The sequence below is a fragment of the Hippopotamus amphibius genome, chromosome 7 (assembly GCF_030028045.1).
Source record: "Hippopotamus amphibius kiboko isolate mHipAmp2 chromosome 7, mHipAmp2.hap2, whole genome shotgun sequence".
In the NCBI taxonomy this organism is placed as follows: domain Eukaryota; kingdom Metazoa; phylum Chordata; class Mammalia; order Artiodactyla; family Hippopotamidae; genus Hippopotamus; species Hippopotamus amphibius.
Window position 1 is genome coordinate 68533100 of NC_080192.1, and position 19666 is coordinate 68552765.

The window sequence follows — 19666 nt, forward strand, 5'->3', positions numbered from 1 at the left end:
TTTTTTACTAAATAATGATAAATTTCTCTTTTCATTTAGTATTTGCGACCGGCTCTCCTTAAAATAAATGAATTGTGTTATCAATTGAGTTTTATGGGACTTTGTTGCCTTGAAAAATATCACACCTACACCCTGCAAGAATTTAAAGTTGTACAACTTGCACGGCTAGAGGAGGTAAGGAATTTTGTCTCTAAGTTTCAAGGTTTTTTCCCCTATTATTGATACTTTGATATCACTAATGATACATATTTATCAATGTCTAGGTGACAGAGCGCCTAGAAGAATTTCGAAACGAGGCAAAAGAAGTGGTCAGAAAGGCTTGTCGAGTCGCTCTGCGTGCTGCGGGATTTATTCCTGATGACTGTGCATATGAGTCTATTGAGGGTATGAAAGGGAAGGAACTTCGATAGATCAAAAGTGGTGGCTTTCTGAATTGTTAACTCCCTTTCATTCCACTTTTCTTAAGTTTACACAATGACCCTATTTTTCAATTCTTCCAAACTTTCCTTGATAGATTATAAATTCAGTGTATATTGTAGATGGGGAAAAACAGTAAATACCGCATCTTCCTTGCATTACCCTTACTTGTGTATAGCATTTCTAAACTGGTTATAGATCCTTTCTTTCACAAGTGTTTATAGTGGACTCAGGGCCTCTCTGCTTAAATGTATATCCAACCTACTAGTACAGACAAGGATTTGTTAAACTTAAGGGACTGAGTGGATCTCAGGACTGGCCCCAGCTGGTGGGGACTCCAAAGGATAACTTTATGCAGGCAAAAAAGGAGGGTAAAGGTATTCCTGGAAAGAGGTGGCATGGGACAGAGGATGCTAATAAGCTATCTAGAGTCTTTTGTTGAGTTGAGATCCTTTGATGTGGATTTTGGGTAACTTGACTGTTTTCTGGAGTTTGAAATAGATCATGAACCGAAGCATTTTGTCATTTTTGAATTTTACTTGTCTCAATCCATATTGAAAGAAATGAGTTTTTACACAAGAATTCCTGTCGTTGTGTCTTCTGTTGTTCTTAGGTCACTGTAAAATGCCAGAAAGTGGAAGTCTCATTGAGTCGCCTACTTCTGGAGACTCCAAGAAAATGACATACACAGAGCAGGCCAGCAAAAGGCATCACTGCATGAGGCTGACATGGTAAATGGTTATTCTTTCTCTCAAGAAAAACTAGAGCATCCATCCTTCTCAAGTTTCATTACAGTAAAAGCCTTTATCACAGGATTCGCTAGTGATGAGGGATTTGGGAGACAAAAATCCTCCAGTTGCCACCTAGCAACACAGCCAGAGAGGGTGTAGGATATGTCCAAAGCCAAGAGCTCCTCTTTGATCACTAAGGCTTGGTTTTCCTCCAGCCCAGCCAGTAAGGAGAAGTCAGGCACACAGAGATTCATGGGCCTTCTTGAGTTTATCTGGATGGCCTGCTCCACCTGTCTGGTGCCCAAAGAACTACAGGCAGCTGCGTGGCCACACGAATGTCTACTCTCTTCCTGAGGCAGATTTTGCCACTGGGAATCGTGGGAAGTAAGTCCACCTTCCAGGACCTCACCAGGACCCTTCACCTGCTAACCTAACTGGGTCTTGCCATTGTCCCAGTGTTTGGATTTTGCATCATTCTAAAACCTCATCACTGCAAAGAACTCTTGCAAACAAAATCACCAAACATTATCTGAAGAGTTATATGTAGCAGTAGAAAACACTGATGGCTGTTACTCCGTGATCCTCCAAATTTTACAACCACTTAATAAATCTTAATTGTGCCCCAGTTTATTTGTGAGATAATCTGCTAATAATGTCTGTTTTGCAACAGAAGTTAGCGAAGCAGTCCTGAGGCCACTATCATAGGCTAGAGGGCCCTTAGGCTCCACTTAAGCAGAATAAAAAGTTATTTCACATGCCTTGCTGACTCAGTTTGCATTCTAAGCACTCAAGTAGGGAAACATTACATTTTCATCTTTGGGTTAGCAATTGCTGTCAAACAACATTTATTCAATAGCAAAGATTTCATTACCATTAGAATATGTCACAGATGTGTATTTACTGATTTCTTCTTTAAAGCATCTTAAAAAAAAATCTCATGGCCCCTTTGGCTAGATGAGCTGTGTGCTTTTTTCATAACTACATTGCTCATTAAATATCCTATTGAATGGTTCGAATGCCTAGCTAAATTGATGCTATATATATTTGAGTATATTTGTGTTTTAAAGTGAAGAATGTCTAAGAATGACTCTTCTGGACAATAAATCTCTGATATTGTAATATAAGTGGAAAATCAAAGAGAAATTGTGATGTTTTAAAATTGAAATACTTGCTTTAGAGTCACTTTCAAAAATATGTAGTGAGTATAGAAAACTGAAGCTGTATATTTTTTTCTTTTCAAGCTTTATTCGTCTAAATGACTATCTAATTGAGAACACAATGCACGTTGTAACAGTAAATTCTGCTAGCTCTCTTTTGAATTGTCTCACAGACAAGTTAAAACGAACACCTTCAGCTGATGTCATTCAGAAATGGATTACAGAAGAGAAGGCTGAAGTCACTGATAAAAAGGTATATTCAGACACAATTAAGAAAATTCATCCATCAACATTTATTGAGGAGTGCCTACCGTGCACTGTGAATTATGCTATTTTCTGTGTAACTGGAAAAACAGGGGAAATGCTTAGAGGATTTTAGAGTATAATCAGAGTCTACCATACACGTATGAAATGGCAGAATGAAAATCAGCGTATCAGCCAGTATCTAGCAGCAGAGAAAGCATCCATTGTGCTGAATATTGCAGTCTCTCTCACAGGTATTTGCTAAAGGTTCCTCATGTCTTCACTCAATAATTATTCCTTAAGTGTCTACTATGTACCAATCCCTATGCTAGGTATTGGGTACATAGTGATGAAAAACATAGACAGAATACTTGCCCCCAAGAAGCTTTATAGTTTGGGGGTCATCTTGAGCATGAATTGGCAGAGGAAGCAGGGAAGGTGGTATAAATGAAAGAGATAAACAATGGTTTAGAGGCGAGAAGGAGCAAATCATGGGAGTGAACCTTTGTGTTTTCAGTGAATAACCTCTTGGGAGGATGTTGATCCTAGAAACACAGAAATAATTTGAGATGTTTGAGATTAAATAGTACAAATCTGACCATGCATTCTAGCATAGCTAAGAGAGAGAGCATATTATCGGATATCCCAATAAGCTTTCCCCTAGCTCCATCCTGGATAATGGCTTCATGCCCGATACCTAAAAACATAGCAAAACCTGCATATCTGGTTTCATCAAGCTTCCTACCTCCATATCTCTTTGTCCCCCCAGAAAACCCAGTATTGCAATTTCAAGGCCTGATGCTCTTGGCCATAGTTTTCCTTTTCTCCAAAAGCTGAATTTCAGCTGCATACTCCTTTTCATTATTTTCTCTCCTTCCCTATTCTCAATTCCTTTTTTTTCTCAATACTATCACATTTTGAAAGTAACATTTATCTTTTGAATTATAAAAGTAATTTATGCTAGGTGCAGAAAATCTGAAACACACAGACATATACAAAGAAAAGCGTCCTCTGCTACACCAAGATAACTATTTCCACGGGGGAAAAAAGGAATCATACTTTAATTACTGCTTTATCACCTACTTTTTCCACTTAGCAATGTATTATGAAAACTCTCCCAACTCAATAGGTATTTTTTCCATATAACATTCTCACATAGAAATGTATTACACATCTTGTAAATAATTTTATATTATTGATCACTTTCTCACTACTCCAAATAATGCTACAAAGAACATCTTGGTCTATCCATTTTTCATGCATCTCTGATTTTTCCCCTTAGAAGAAATTTCTAGACATGGAGTTGTTGGCTCAGAAATATGCTTACTTGTTAAGGCTTTTGAAGCTGATGCATAACTTTCCAGGAAGTTTTGTGTCAGTCTGCACTCTTCCTAGCAATGTTCGAGAATGAGCTTTTGCCTGTGTGCTCACTAGATTTTATCATTCATTTCAATCTTTGTCAACCTGATGGTTGTAAAGTACACTGTCACTACTTTTAAATGTGATATTCCTTTCATTGCCACCCTAGCACAGGGATAAGAGTAGAGGCCTCATGATGAGAAAGACCTAGGTGGCAGTTCTGATCTGCCACTTACAAACCAGTGTGTCCTGAATGAAATGTCTTACCTTCTCCAGATCCCGTTTTCTCGTGGAAATAAAAATGATACCTGCTACATATGGTTGGTGTATTTACATGAATACCTAGAACTGCCTGGCACACGTAAATGCTCAATAAATGTTACTGAATAGACTATTAATATCTTGAGGAAAAGAAGGAGGAGGATGTTGATTGACATTTCCTTTAAAAAATGTCAGATTATGCCCTTTGCTGATTTTTTCTATTTAAGTATATTTCTATATATTTTAGTATATTTCTATTAATATCAATTATGATGTTATTGGTGTATATTTCTATCGGCTATATCAAGCATATTTCTATTTAAATATAATCAACCTTCTATCCACTGTATACATTACTGATATGTTTGTCCAGTTTGTTGTTTGCCTTTCCACTTTGTCAATAGTGTTTTTACAAGGAGAGAAGCTTTACACTGTTGTGCAGTCTTCCCATATTTGCCTTTTTTTTTTTATGGTAGCATTCTCTGAAAGACATGCCAACATTATAACATCAGCTAATTGTATAAGCTTAAGTTTATGTGCCTTCTGTAATACAGAGGGTTTTTTAATTTTATTTTAGAACTGGTACTTATATATATTGTTATAACACTGCAAATGTGCTCATTTCAGGGGGCCCCTGTGTTGGAGAAGCAGGAAGAAGATGAATCTCTCATTCCCATGTTTGTCACAGAACTGATTTTGACAGTCCAGTCACTGCTCTTTGAGCCTTCTTTGGAAGATTTTCTGGTATGTGTTTCCTCATATACCATTCATGTATAAATAACTTTTTGGAAAATGAAGCAACTGTTCTGCTCACAAATGATTGGCAGGGTCCCTATTATCCCTTCTCCAAAATGATCGTAAGAAAACGACAAAGCATTGTTCTGTGCACAGCATGTGTCTACCCAAAAAGTACCTGAAAGTTTAGCACATTTTCTTTAACTTGTGACAGATTAGGGGCTTGGTAGGGTACATCACCAGAGAACATACTCTATACAAAATTTAAAATTGCCTGTAGGCATCCCTCTCATGAGAGTCCAAGAAATCACCCTGTCATAAATACCATTTTTTGAAATCTTTTAAAGTATGTTGCATCTGAGAGAACTGTGTTGTTTTGGTATCTACTGCTGTGCAGGAAATGACCACAAATTTGGCAGTTTAAAGCAACAGCCATTTATTACCTCAGTCTCTGTGGGTCAGGAGTCCATCACTTGATTCAGATATCTACCCCGGATAACCACCTTTTTGATTAACTCAAAGTCAACCTAATTATATCTGCAAAGTCCCTTCAGCTTTTCATATAATGTAACCTAATCATGGCTGTGGCATCCCATCATATTCACAGATACCCCATACTCAAGAGGAGAGATTATATACCAGGGAGAGGGCATCTTAGGTACCGTCTTAGAATTCTGCCTTCCCCATTTGGGTAAAGGCATAGATTAATAAACCAATCAGAGTCTATGTTTTCTGCCCTTAGCTGGTATACTGCGATGCAAAAGCACTAGTAATCAGGATCTCTAGCTTCTAGTCTTGGCTTTGCAATTAATAAGCTCTTTGACTTTGGGGAAACTACTTACTTCTCTGGGGTTCGGTTTATGCATCTGTGAGATGAAGAGGCAGATGAGTTTTAAGGTTTCTTCCTCTGCCAGTAGTCTATGACCCTAATTTATCAGATCATCAAGCTATTTTAGGGTATTTACAAGGACAAGCAGACTGCTGAGGTCCCTATCATTGGAACCTTAGCTCCCACTCAGAGAGGCACTGGGCTCTCATGTCCCCTCCGGGCCAGAAGTCTCATGGCCTTCACAGGAAAGGCAGAGGTCTCTGTGCAGCAGATGACGTGAGAGAGCTCTCTCCAAACAAAAAAAAAAAGGAAAAAAGACTGTAACTGAATCACTTTTCTGTATAGCAGAAATTAACACAACATTGTAAATCAACTATATTTCAATATTTTAAAAAATGAAAAGAAAGCTCTCTCCAGCAAGCAGCTGGCTGTTCTCCTTAAGCCCCAAGGGACAGGCCTTGAAAACCTCAACACGCCATCTTTCCTGTTATAGGGTCCTACTTCCAACATGGATATTTTTAATTCCTACACATGAAGTTGTAGGCCAAGCATGTTCATGTGTTCACACCACACATAAGATTTTGCTTCATATAACCCCAAGTTAGCCAACGGCAGTATAAACAGGACTATCACTCATGAATTTTCTGTTTTTTCCCTTATTTTGGTCATTAGTCTTAACATTTCAAACACACATACACATTTAGATCTTCATCTAAGGGAAAATTATATACCTAAGTTTTGCCATCTGACATTGTTCTTGCTTGGACTAACTATGGTTTCCTAATACTTGATCCAAAATACTTTTCCAATTCTTTTCTTTCCTGTTGTATTTGACAGACATCCTCTTGCATGCGGCTCTATTTACTGCTCCCACCTTTAGAAATAGACCCCCCTTTCACTTTATTTCTTGTGGTTTTACTCCTGGGACAACAGTTTTTCCTTTTCAGTCCTCTATTTCAGAGCCACTGTTTTGTCTGACCTTTGACTGTTGTGATCCTAAAAGACCCCCTCCTCTTCACATCCTTTATGTTCCTCCTGGGTACTTGTGTCTGTGCCTGTCATTCTAACTACCACTTCTAGAATGGCAACTGTAAATATATATTTCCATCCGGTACTTTTCTTCTAGGCTCCAGACTTGGAGCCATCTGGAAATCTCCACGATGAACTCCAACTCACCAAAATAAACTTAAGTTATCAACTTCTTCCAAACCTTGTTCCTCCTTCCATATCTCAGTTTTTATGAAAGGCAGTACCCAGATGCCCAAGCCAGCAATCTAGGAGTCATCCTAGATCCTCCCTTACCTCCTTGAGATCAAGTCAGTGAGTCCTGTGTGCTGACCGTAGTTGTACCTCCCCTCGATGGGAACCTCATCACCTCTCACCTGGCCTGCTGTGATTGTCTCTTCTGACCTGCCTGCCCCTCTTCCTTCTAGTCCATTTTCTACATTACCAACTACAAGATTATTTCATAAGCAAATCTGATTACATCACTCAAAATTAAATGTCTTCGTTGTCTATAGGATGCTCTGTAAAATGCTGATAGCCATTCTAAGAGAAAAGGGTTTGTGATATGCATTTTCTTGTTGACAAACATGAAAAATCCTGTTTAGTAGATCTAGAGAAAATTCCTATTTAACCTAAAGTTTCTTCCCAAACATATCTGACATTGGGACCTTTTTAACGCAGGGTGGTCCGTGGTCACAATTTGGGGAATGCTGGACCACCAGCTAACACTGGAACCCAGCATCACTCACAAGACCTTTCATGAAGAGGCCAACTGCATCATGACTGCATTTGTCCACACTGGCACTTATGCTGCAGCATCTAGATCTGCCAGCCCCCTTGGGCTTCTCATATACAACGACTGACAAGGACTGTACTCCCATCTTGTATACTTGACAAGTTCCTGCTCATTTTTAAGACTCTTCTCAAGAAATACCTTTTCTTTATATCATTTAGATAGATTTTGTATTTATTATAAAATATAAATTAATGCATGCTCATCAAAGAGAATTTGAAAAACACAGAAAAAAATTATTAAAATCATCTGTAGTCCCATTGTCAGAAATGGAAGCAACCTTTTAACATTTTTATACCTGTTTTTCTAATATTTTTTAGTACATACTGATATACCAAGCACACCTAACTTACCATGAGATTTTACATATACATTTTTTTCTAATTACAATTTTTTTAAAAAATTTTATTTATTTATTTATTTTATTGGCTGCATTGGGTCTTCATTGCTGCACATGGGCTTTCTCTAGTTAGGAGGGTAGATACTCTTTGTTGTGGAGCACAGGCTTCTCATTGTGGTGGCTTCTCTTGTTGAGGAGCATGGGCTCTAGGCACCTGGGCTTCATTAGTTGTGGCACAGGGGCTCAATAGTTGTGGCTCATGAGCTCTAGAGTGTAGGCTCAGTAATTGGGGCACATGGGCTTAGTAGCTCCGTGGCATGTAGGATCTTCCCAGACCAGGGCTCGAACCCATGTCCCCTGCATTGGCAGGCAGATTCTTAACCACTGTGCCACCAGGGAAGCCCTACATATACATTTTTAAAATGGGATGTTATACACCAGTTTCATCCTGCTCTTTTTTTTTAACTTAACAATATATTGTAAGCTTTTCCCCATGTCATTAATCAACCTTTGAAGATATACCTAATTTTCATTCATATAAATATACCATAAGTTAACCATTCTTCTATTTTTGAACACTCAGTTATTTCTCTAACTAATGTTTATTATAAGCAATGCTTCAGTGTGTGCCCTTCCATATGAATCATTGTTCACATATCTAATTTTCTCTCTTAGGATAGATATCTATGGTGGAAATTACTGCTCAAAGAATACGAACTTTTAACCTAGCTTTTGAACTTTCCCTGATTCTTTTAGGCATACTTTGGCCTTACTTCCCTTATGACTTTTCTGTGTTTCATTCCTGTTTCAAATGAATGTAATATATTCATCTTAATATGTTGCAATTTTTTGCTTACCTACCTCTCTCTCAATTAGAAAACATATTTCCTGAAGATAGGGGCTGTGTCTTCTGATTTGTCATATTCTCAGAGTTAGCACAGTACCTGGCATGGTGGGATGAGTTATTCTTATTTATTTTAGAGTTTTAGAAAATTCAAAACTTTTTATAAATGTAACCATGTATGTGTTTACATTTATGTTTGTGCTTTTCTCTCCAACAGGATGGTATTTCAGGTGCAATTAACCATTTCCAAAACACTGTGTTATCAGTTCCTAATCTTGTGCCTGATTCATATTTTGATGCTTTTACCAGCCCTTACATTAACAACAAACTAGAAGAAAAAACTTGTGGATTTGGTCCAAGCTTATCAGCAGTATTTGATGATGATAAGAATTTTCACACAATTATCTTTCAAATAAAGGTATACTTTCTTTTACTAAAACTATTTTTATGATATTTTGATCTTTAAGAAGCTGGGTAACTTTTTTTCTTCTTGCCTTATCTTTAAATTGAATGCTACTTAATCTCTAAATGGTAAAGTGTTTTTTTTTTTTTTAAGTTCTGGTAGATCAGAGCACTGACTATAGGAAAGGGACTTAAAAGTGTAAGGTCCTGCAAGACAAAAAAGAACCAGGAAACCAGAATACACCCAACTCTTTCTCCACAACCAAAAAATAAAATAATCTGCACATTACTACACTGACAAAACAGAATTTCCTTGAATTGTAAATCTTGTAAATCACTCAAATCCATGAGCTGAAGAAATTAAAGTATATTAAATACATGAGAAGCTACTATAAGGAGAAAATAGAAAGTAATGACTAAAATAGCTGATGAATATTCCTTCTCTTCCCTCCCAAAAAACATGAGACAAAAGCTGCACTATAAACTAAAGGAAATGGCCTCAACATTAAATCAAAAATTTAAAACAGAAATGGAATTTTTTTTTTAAAAAGACAGTTATCTCAGAAGTCAAGACTAAATTGCATGGTGCCCAAGAGAGAATAACCTGAAATGAAAATTTAATAATGAGTATAGAATAAAAGACAGGAAAACCATCAGGTGAATGAAAATAAGCTAGAGATATAAGTAAAAATGGTCAGAGAGAAAATAGTTGAAATAGAAAACAGGCAAAGAAGAAATATCATATGTATAATTGGAGTCTCTGAAGGAGAAAATCAAAACAAAGGGTAGAACAAATACATAACTATAGTCCAAGAAAAGAAAATGTGAATCTATATATTGAAAGGGCCTACAGAGTACCTTGGAAAATTGGCCTAGAACAATCAACTCCGAGATGCATCCTCCTAAAACTATTAGCTTTTAAAGCTAGATTCCCCCACATCTCACAGCACAATGATCAAATGACTTATAAAAGTAAGAGAAATAGACTAGCATGAGACTTCTCAAAAACAACAAATAAAGCAAGGCAATGATGGAATGGCATTTTTTAATGAAACTCAAGGGAAGAAAATGCAAATCAAGAATTTTTATCTAGCCAGCTAGTCCTTCAAATATCAAGGCTATAGAAAAGTAGTTTTAAAGAGGCAAGGGCCTAGGGAATTTGGTACTGATCAGGAGTTTTTATGACATTAGGATGAGTTTCCTCCAACCAAGAAATACCTTGACAAAAAGACTGATCTTCCTATTTCTGGATCCATATGTAAGGAGCTTGGAAGTTGCCACTCCATCCTAACAATGGGTAAAAACTGGACACTGATTGCTATAGGATCTGTAAGAGAGGTGAGGACACAAGAAAAACCACAGCCCTCAAGATTGAAGAGACAGAGAGGTGAATGCAGGGGGTCATGGCTTCTGAAGGCAGTGACTATGAGCAGAAACTGCAGTGAGAACCAGTGCCAGGACAGGAAAACCTGAACTATAATTGATGAATTGCTGGAAGCTCAGTGTGAACAACTCTGAGAGTTGAAAACTCCAGGGGGCTTACACAGGGGACTCCCGCAGTATTATGAAACTTACCTGCAGGAACTCAACCAGGTTCTCAGTAAATAATAGAGAAAAATCCCCCGTTCTTAACAAGGCCTGCCCTCAGAGGAAACTGGTTAACAAGAGCCTAATTTGCTAGTGTATTATCAGATCCTAACTGGATACCTGGGGGAAGGGAAATATACAACTCCAGCCCACTCTAGCCATCTGTCCCACCTAAGAAGAAAGAGAAAAAAGAGTGAGAAACACTTATGAAGTTCACAGTCCAGAGGCATTTACTGAGACCTGGGACTTCCCCGCTGCTCCAGTGGTAAAGAATCCATCCTGCAATGCAGGGGGTGTGGATTTGATCCCTGGTCTGGGAACTAAGATCCACATGCTGTGGGGCAACTAAGCCCATGTGCCACAACTACTGAGCCTGCACGCCTCAACTAGAGAGCTCACATGCTGCAAACTACAGAACCCATGCACCTTGGAGCCCACGTGCCACAACTAGAGAAAAGAAAACCCACATGCCACAGCAAAAGATTCCACATGCTGCAACTAAGAACCAATGCAGACAAAAATAAATAAATATTTGAAAAAAGAAAAACAGTGAGACCTAATCAAAGGACTATGGAATATATCCTCTACCCTGACACATACCATCCCCTTACTAAGGACATACTGACAGCAGTTCCTTTTACCAAATACATCATGTCCAATTATCAAAAAAAAAGTTACAAGGCATATTAAAAAAGAGAAAAAATTAGAAGGCAGAGCAAGTATCAGACCCAGACATGGCAGGGATATTGGAAATAGACCCAGAATTTAAAACAGCTATGATTAATATGCTAAGGGCTCTAATGGATAAGATAAACAGCATACAAGAACAGATGGACAGTGTAAGCAGAGAGATGGAAATCCTAAGAAAGAACCAGAAAGAAGTGCTAGCGGTTAAAAGAAACATTGTAATAGAAATGAAGAATGCCTTTGATGGGCTTATTAGATATAGCTGAGGAAAGAATTTCTGAGTCAGAGGATATATCAATAGAGTCCTGAAAGCCAAAAAGCAAAGAGAACAAAGACTGAAAAAAACAGAACAGACTATCCAAGAACTGTAGGGAAACTTCAAAAGGCATAACACATATGTAATGGGAATACTGTATGAGTTCAGCTATATGACATTCTGAAAAAGACAACAACATGGAGACAGTAAAGATGAGTGGTTACCAGGGGGTTGATCATGGGGGAATGAAGAGGCAAAACACAGATTTTTAGGACAGTGAAAATACTCTGTATAACTCCATAATGATGGATAAATGTCATTATACATTCGTACAAATCCACAGACTATTCAATACCAAGAGTGAACCATAATGTAAGCAATGGATTTTGGGTGATTATGATGTGTCCATGTAAGTTCATCAATTGTAACAAATACACCACCATGGTAGAGGTTGTTGATAATAGGGAAAGGTATGCATGTGTAGAAGCAGAGGGTGTATGGGAAACCTCTGTACTTGTCTTTCAATTTTAGACCTGAAATTGCTCTAGAAAAAGAAGGTCTTAATTTTTAAAAACTGATGATGAATATTTAATATATTTAGTTGTAGACTTATCTAAAACTAAAACATAAAGAAAGGATGGGAGACTCATTTGTTAAATGCCGAATGTTCTAATGAAGCAGAAATAATGCAACTTTAAAAACAGAGAAATTAGAGAATAAGATGAAAAAGTACAGTATATTTATTGGTTGATTTAGAGGTACAGGTGGGAATTAAAGAATAACAGTAATAACCAGCTAGTCAAATAATGAAAGGTTAATAACGGAACAGGTGACTAATGGGATTTTTAAAAAAAGACATCACGTAGAGAAATAAACACAGAAAATAACCATAAAACACATAAAAATAATATAACCAAGTTGAGACCAATATATCAATAATATAATGAAACGTAAATGTATTTGATTCAGGTATTAAAAAGATTGTCAATCCGGCCCACAAGGCAAGACAAACAATGCTTTGCATTCAAGAGAGAAATATAAAACTAAGAATTCAGAAAGACTGAAAATGAAGTAGTGCTCAATGGTGTAGAGGCAAATGTAAACAATAAGAAAGCAAGACTTGTGATCCTGTGAGTCAGGACTATAAATTTCTATGCACCAAATATATAGGAAACACTTGCAAAAGGCAAAGAGATGCAATGAAACATAAATGGAACATAAATAGAAACACTGTCAATAGAAGACTTTAACATGCAACTCTCATCATAAGGCAGAAAAAAATAAATAAGGATATAGAAGTCCTAACACAATCAATGATAAATGACAAGGAAATAACCACTGAAACAGAAAAGAAAAAAAATGAGGGATTACCTTGCAGACATTTATCTGAATAAATTTGAAAACCTGGATGAAATGGGTGGTACTTTTAGGAAAACATGGTAATCTAAATCAACTATGTTTAAAATAGAAAGTTTACCAATATCACAGAAGAAATAGAGGTAGTTATCAAAGAAATACCTTGTAAAAAGCACCAGGCCCAAATGGTTTCACAGGGTAATTTTATCAACTCTCCAAAGACCAAATATTCACAATAGCACATAAATTGTTCTAGAATACTGAAAATGCCTGGTGGAAAAAACTTCATTTGTAATAGCAACAAAGCAGGTAATATATTTAGGAATAAGCCTAATAAGAAATGTTTAAAAAAAAAAACCTCCATAAGGATATCTTTTTAAGTTTTCTTAAAAGCTTCTGGAAGACACAAAAATAGACTTAGACAAATGTTCTTAGATGGAATGACTCCACATAATAAAGATGTCTGTTCTCCCTAGGTTAATTTATAAATTTAGCACAATGCCGATAAAAATACTAATAAGCTTTATCATAGAGCATAAGTTTATAGTAAAGCCTAAATGTAATAATAGACATGCATGGAAGCTAGGAAAACCCTAAAAAAGAAAAGCTACTTGGGGTATTATTCTTACCAAGTATTAAACATACACTCTATAATTAAAAGATCATGGTATTGGCTATCAGACCAATGGAACAGAGTAAAAAATCCAGAAATACACCTATGTTCATATGAAAATTTATTAAATGAAAAACATGGTATTTCAAATCATTGAGATATATTTGGACTTTTTTCATAAATGGTGTTGGGACAACTGATTAGCCTTTGGGACAAAGTTAAAGTTAGATACATATCTTACATTGTATATAAAAATAACTGAATCAGGGATCTAAAAACTTATTTAAATCATTCAAGTTCTAGAAGAAAACATGGGTGAATTCTATAATCTTGCTCATAAGGAAAGGTTATCTAGCTATGACTCAAAATCAAGATGCAATAATAGCACAAATTGACAAATTTTATGGTATAAAGTTTTTTAAAACTTTGCAAGGCAAAAAAAAAATTATAAACAAAGTAAAAATACAATTACAAACTGCAAGAATCTATTTGCAGCATGTAAATCACAGCTAAGGGCTAATATTCCTATACATGAAGAACTCCTACCAGTGGGGGAAAGGGAGGAGACTAAAACTAGGTAGAAAAATGGTCAAAACATATGATAGAAAACTCACCCCAAACAAGAATCTAAACACATGAAAACATATTCTACCTCGCTCATAAGAGAAATGCAAGTGGAAACAAAATTGAGGTAGCATTTCTCAACTATCAGATTAGCAAAATTCAAAAGTATAACACTCCATTGGCTAGCCTATGGATACACAAAAGTTCTTCACACTTTGCATTTGGGAATGCAAATTTTACAGTATATAACAAAACTATACATGCATTTAGCTTTGGTCCAGCGATACTACCTTTAAATGTGCACCCTGAAGATGCATGTCCAACAATACAAAACTACATATGCACTAGATTTTGTCAACATTATTATTTTTATAAAATATTGGAAACTCCCAAAATACATAGGAGAATTATTACATGAACTATGTTACCTTTACACAGAGGAGGACTATGCAGCTGAACAAAATAATACGGAAAATATCTAACACCTAATATGGAGTGATTTCCAGGATATATTGTTAGGTGAAAAAAGCTAAGTAGAAAAGAACATTTATAGTGTGCTACTTTTTATGTCAGAATTTAGGGAGGGGGAAGAGATAAACCAAAAAAAACAAGGAAATTGTTTACCTAGAGGAGAGACTGGGAATGGTGTAGACAGGATGGTGGGTATGGAGTAGAAAAGATGGGAAGAGTCACACTTAGTTCTGAGTATACCTTTTAATACAGGTCTTAAAAATCAATAAGAATGGGGAAACAAAAACCTAAAATACAATACAATAAATAGCAAATGACCTAGATTATATTTCAAATAACAAAACCACACTGCAAGGAAGGGGAAAAAACTAAACCAAGTAACTTTTAAACACACTATTTTGCCCATATACCCTTAAGCTAAAGACCACTATACCTAAAACAAATATTGAATGCCACTTAGTCTGTTTTTCATAGTGGTATTAGTGTGTTAGCAATTCTGGAATGACTTTCTGTGTATGCTGGAGTTGAGCAGATAACTTTATATATTGTAGATAATGAAACGAGGTTACTCATCCTCAGAAAGGGAATTACAAATATGGAAGAGGAAAGGCCAGAATGGTATTATATTGGAATTGGAGTTATGAACTCATGATTTTTAATTGATCAGTAGAAAAAGAACTATGTGTAGGGTTTGTGTATGTATGTATGTATGTATGTATGTATGTATGTATGTATGTATGTACGTGGGCGGTTTGTGTGTTTCCTAGACCTACTTGCTGAGATGGCCTGGGAGCAATGAATCTTAATAGCAATGAGCATATTTGGTGTCCACACATTGGTTTCTATATATCATTCCAAATCAAAAGGAACCAAATCTCTTTGGAGAAATGGCTTATTCAAAACCTGGGGCGGGGAAAGTACAAGAGCATCCCAGAGCATATTGTTAAACCAAAAAATAAGAAGGTGCTCTAAGAAGTAATGGAGACATGCAGAAAAAAATTAAAAAGCCAACTCGAAAGGTCTCCCTGGGACAATTTGACCATTAAAATAAGTAGTGATTATATCGGTCTTTGAATAAGATGAGAATACATGAGTCCATTTTGCAATTGAATGAAAGGAGTGGGGAGGGAAAGCTCTTCTTTACAGTAAAATACCAACCAGTAAATGTAGAAAGAAAATGTAAAGAAAGATCACCACTGTAGCAACCATAGAAATAGTCAAGAATTGCTAATGCATACTAAAACGAGTATGCAAAGGCATGATGAGAAAAAGGATATTGTCTCAAAGCATCTCTGCATAGGATATTTATTGATTGAGAGAAAGTAGTAAGTTTGCCGTGACGAAACCTCACAGACACCACCTTAAACAACATGTTAAATCATCAGTAATGGGATAAGTCGACATTAAGTGCCTTTTGACACGATGCATGGAGAACTTACATCACTTCTGTAGTATTATTGCCAAAAATGTATAACTGAACGTAAGCATTAGGAAGTGTAACACACACACACACGCACGATACTCTTCAAAAATGTAAAGGTCATGAAAGACAAAGAAAGATTGAGAATTTGTTCCAGATTAAAGGACACCAAAGATATATGACAAGATACAATACATGATCCTGGATAGGATAAAATAGCTTTTATAGGATAGGACCAGGAAAAAATAGCTTTTAATTTTGCTATGAAAGATATTATTGGGACAAATGGAAGAATTTGTATAAAGGCCTGTAATTAGATAATAGTATTAATATCAATGCTAATTTCCTGATTTAGGTCATTATACTATGGTTATATAAGAAAATACTTTTGTGTTTATTAAACAGACCCTGAAATATTTAGTGGTAAAAATGTCTTGTGTCTGCAACTTGCTTCCAAATGGTTCAGAGTAAAATAATATATATAGAAAGAATGATAAAGCAAATGTGATATGTTGTTAAAATTTAAGGAATTTCAGTGGCGATATATGGAATTCTTTGTACTATATCAGCAACTTTCTTGTGAGGTTTTAAAATCCTATTTTTAACATATTGGTGGAGCTTTCCATTTATGGGCCTCCCAGTGTGTTTCTGCCTAACTCCTGTATGATCACGTATCAGAGACACTATTAAATCTGCTCAAAGGAGATATATTTTGACATAGTTTCTTCCCTTCAGTTTTTTTAAAATTAATTTTATTTATTTATTTATTACTTTTTGGGGGGTACACCAAGTTCAATCATCTGTCTTTATACACATATCCCCGTATTCCCTCCCTCCCTCGACTCCCCCCTTCCCCTCAGTTTTTAATATAGTGAAGTAAACAGCAGAAACATTCTGAAAAATTACCTAAGAACCTATTAAAGGGAAATAAATGAAAAAATAACTAAATATAGCCATCTAGGGTGTGTGCTGTTGTTTGTGATTCAACTTTCTACCACTACCCACTATCCATAAAGGAAGAGTCAGAGCCACTTACCCTAGCATTGACATGTTGGGAATAGCAGTTATTTGCAAGAAGTCTTGGAAGGCAATGTAAGGGAAGGTGATGGAGTTCAGCCAAGAGGTAATGGACCAAGACCAACAAGGAAAAGATCCTAGCTGCTGTTCACAGGCACGGAACTATGATAGTATGTATTGACATGGGTATACAGGAAAAACTGTGGGGAAGTGGAGATTGGAGCCAAGTTTAAGTGACGCAAGGGAATGTTATTAGGGCAAATTATGAAGACATTTTGGAATAAGAGGCCTGCCAGCACAGAGGACTTAATGATGAGACTAGGTGAGTCATTTTGCAAATATGCTAAGTGGTTTTGCCTTTGCTCAAAAACACTTAAACCAACATATAAAATTTGCGGTTTGGAAAATAAATAGACATTGTCTGTTGCCATATATTGGGTTGGCCAAGAAGTTCGTTTGGGTTTTCCTGTAAGATCTTATGGAAAAATGTGAACAAATTTTTGGCCAAGCCAATAATTACTGGTGATGTATAAGTTCACCATGAAGGTAAAAAAATTATGTGTGCTTCCTTTCAATCATAAAGAATAAGTCTTTGAAAGTCAGATCTGAAGACTTTTTTTTTAGCTTCATGAGAGAATCCATTGATTGCTTCTTGTCATCGAGGATGGTATCTTTCCTCACTTATGTATCTCCAGGTCAAAGCACAGTGCTGGGCACAGAGAAGGCACCTGTGTTCATTTAGTTGCATAGAATTGAATTCTGTTCATTTAGTTGTATAGAGTTGAAAAATATAGTTTTGTCTGTTTTTTATAACATTTAGGAAACCATACAGGCAGCATTTGAATCTGCTCAATTATATGCAGCTACATTTGAAAAGTTTCAGATATTCTTCAAGGAAAATGAAAGTCTTGATTTACAAGCTCTTAAACTTCAAGAACCTGGTAAGTTTTCCATTTGTCCTTACTAATTGTGTTTGATGGGCCTATCAAGGTTTATTGTCATCTAGGTTTCTGTTTGGTGGTGTATGGTGACAGAAATGGTAGCCCAAAAGAGTTGATCTGACAAAATGCAAGAGTTTATTCATTTCTAGATTATTTGCTGTGGAACCACTTTTTTCTTTAGTTTTACTGTTACTGTTTTATTTCAGAATGTTATGGGAAGGAACTCCTCCCCAAGAGCTTATCTTTTCATATGAAGTCATACCATTGCTAAGGTTATATAGCCTCTAAATGGGAAGAAATTGAAAGGAATGTTTACCTCTCAGATTCCTTTAAAAAATGTTTACATAGTGTAACGTATCTCAGGAATTCAAGTTACTCTATTTCTGTGGTCATATTGCAACCTGGTGGGTGTGAATCCACAAGTCTTAGTCATGAAATGAGATCCAAGGGGAAATTATTTTATTAAACTTGTTATTTTCAACAAAAGAAAATAAAATACAATACCCAAGTGAAATTTCAGGCAAGAAATTTCCCAAATGATTATGAAAATTAAGTATAAATTATTCATTATTACCATTTAAAAATGTGAAGCATATATTCATATTCTTTTTTTTTAATTTCATGAACTGGCTTTATTCCTTTATTTTCTTATGCACAAAAATGATTCCTCTGATACTTTGCCTCACAAAGCAGCACTGATTTTTTCTGTAAATTTTTATGTTTTTCTTTCAACCCATTATTTTTATTATTCTGAAGTATTTAAAAGTAAATTAGACAAGCCATCCCCAAATGAAATACTTCAATACGCATCTCCAAAAAACATGTACCTACAGAACCAAAATAATATTATCACATCTAAAAAAAAATCCCTAAAGTCAATGTTTAGTCCATATTCAGAATCCACCAAATAAAGCAGTTTACAGCTGGTCTGACCCAGAATCTAGTTGAAGAGTAGGCACCATATTCACTTGTTATGTCCCTTAAGTTTTTAAAATCTGAAATAGACCCTTTTTGTTCAAGACACTGACTTGCTCGAGAAACCAAAGTGGGGTCTTACTTTAGAAAACAAAACTAGACAAGTCCATTTCTGCTGTTCTTCACCAGCACCGTCACACTGAGCCTTAGTGTGTGTTGAACTGAAGGGAACTGACAGGTGCTGTGGTGGCACCAGGGTGGCAGTAAGGTGTGGAGCCTGGCATTTCAGCACATGGAGTAGTCCTAGTCCAAAGAGCCAGTTCTAATCACCTAGATCTTCTACTCATAGCCTCGAGCCAAGGCCTCCTAGTCTCCTGTTACCGTGTCCCTCCCCAAGTGCCATCTGGAAGAGGCCACCAGGCTCCCGGGCTGCCCTTCCTCTAGTCCTGCCTTGGCTTGTCAGCTCTGTCCCAATCCTGGAACCAGGGTCTCAGAGGTATTAGCTGTTTGTTGTCTGGGACGCTGAAGTACATTGGTCTGGACGCCTAAACCTTGTGTTCCTCCTCGTTTAGGAACTCCCTGGTGCTTCCTAAACCTCTGAACCCTGTTATTTCCCACTAGAATATAGCTTTGCCCCTTGGATACCATGCCTTGTCTGTTAGCATATTCCCTCAAACTATTATAACACCGCCTAGCATGTATAATGGATACTTATACTTAAAA

General features: G+C 36.4%; 1 protein-coding gene across 1 annotated transcript in view; it reads left to right on the forward strand.

Annotated features, from left to right (window-relative positions):
* DNAH6 (dynein axonemal heavy chain 6) overlaps positions 1 to 19666 on the forward strand; it is a 276466-nt gene that overhangs the window by 42643 nt on the left and 214157 nt on the right. Inside the window, exons 6-12 of the mRNA XM_057743457.1 lie at positions 40 to 174; positions 264 to 384; positions 1031 to 1148; positions 2390 to 2558; positions 4796 to 4912; positions 8932 to 9132; positions 17908 to 18028. Coding sequence (XP_057599440.1) covers positions 40 to 174; positions 264 to 384; positions 1031 to 1148; positions 2390 to 2558; positions 4796 to 4912; positions 8932 to 9132; positions 17908 to 18028 — 982 coding nt within the window. The remainder of the gene's footprint in view (positions 1 to 39; positions 175 to 263; positions 385 to 1030; positions 1149 to 2389; positions 2559 to 4795; positions 4913 to 8931; positions 9133 to 17907; positions 18029 to 19666) is intronic.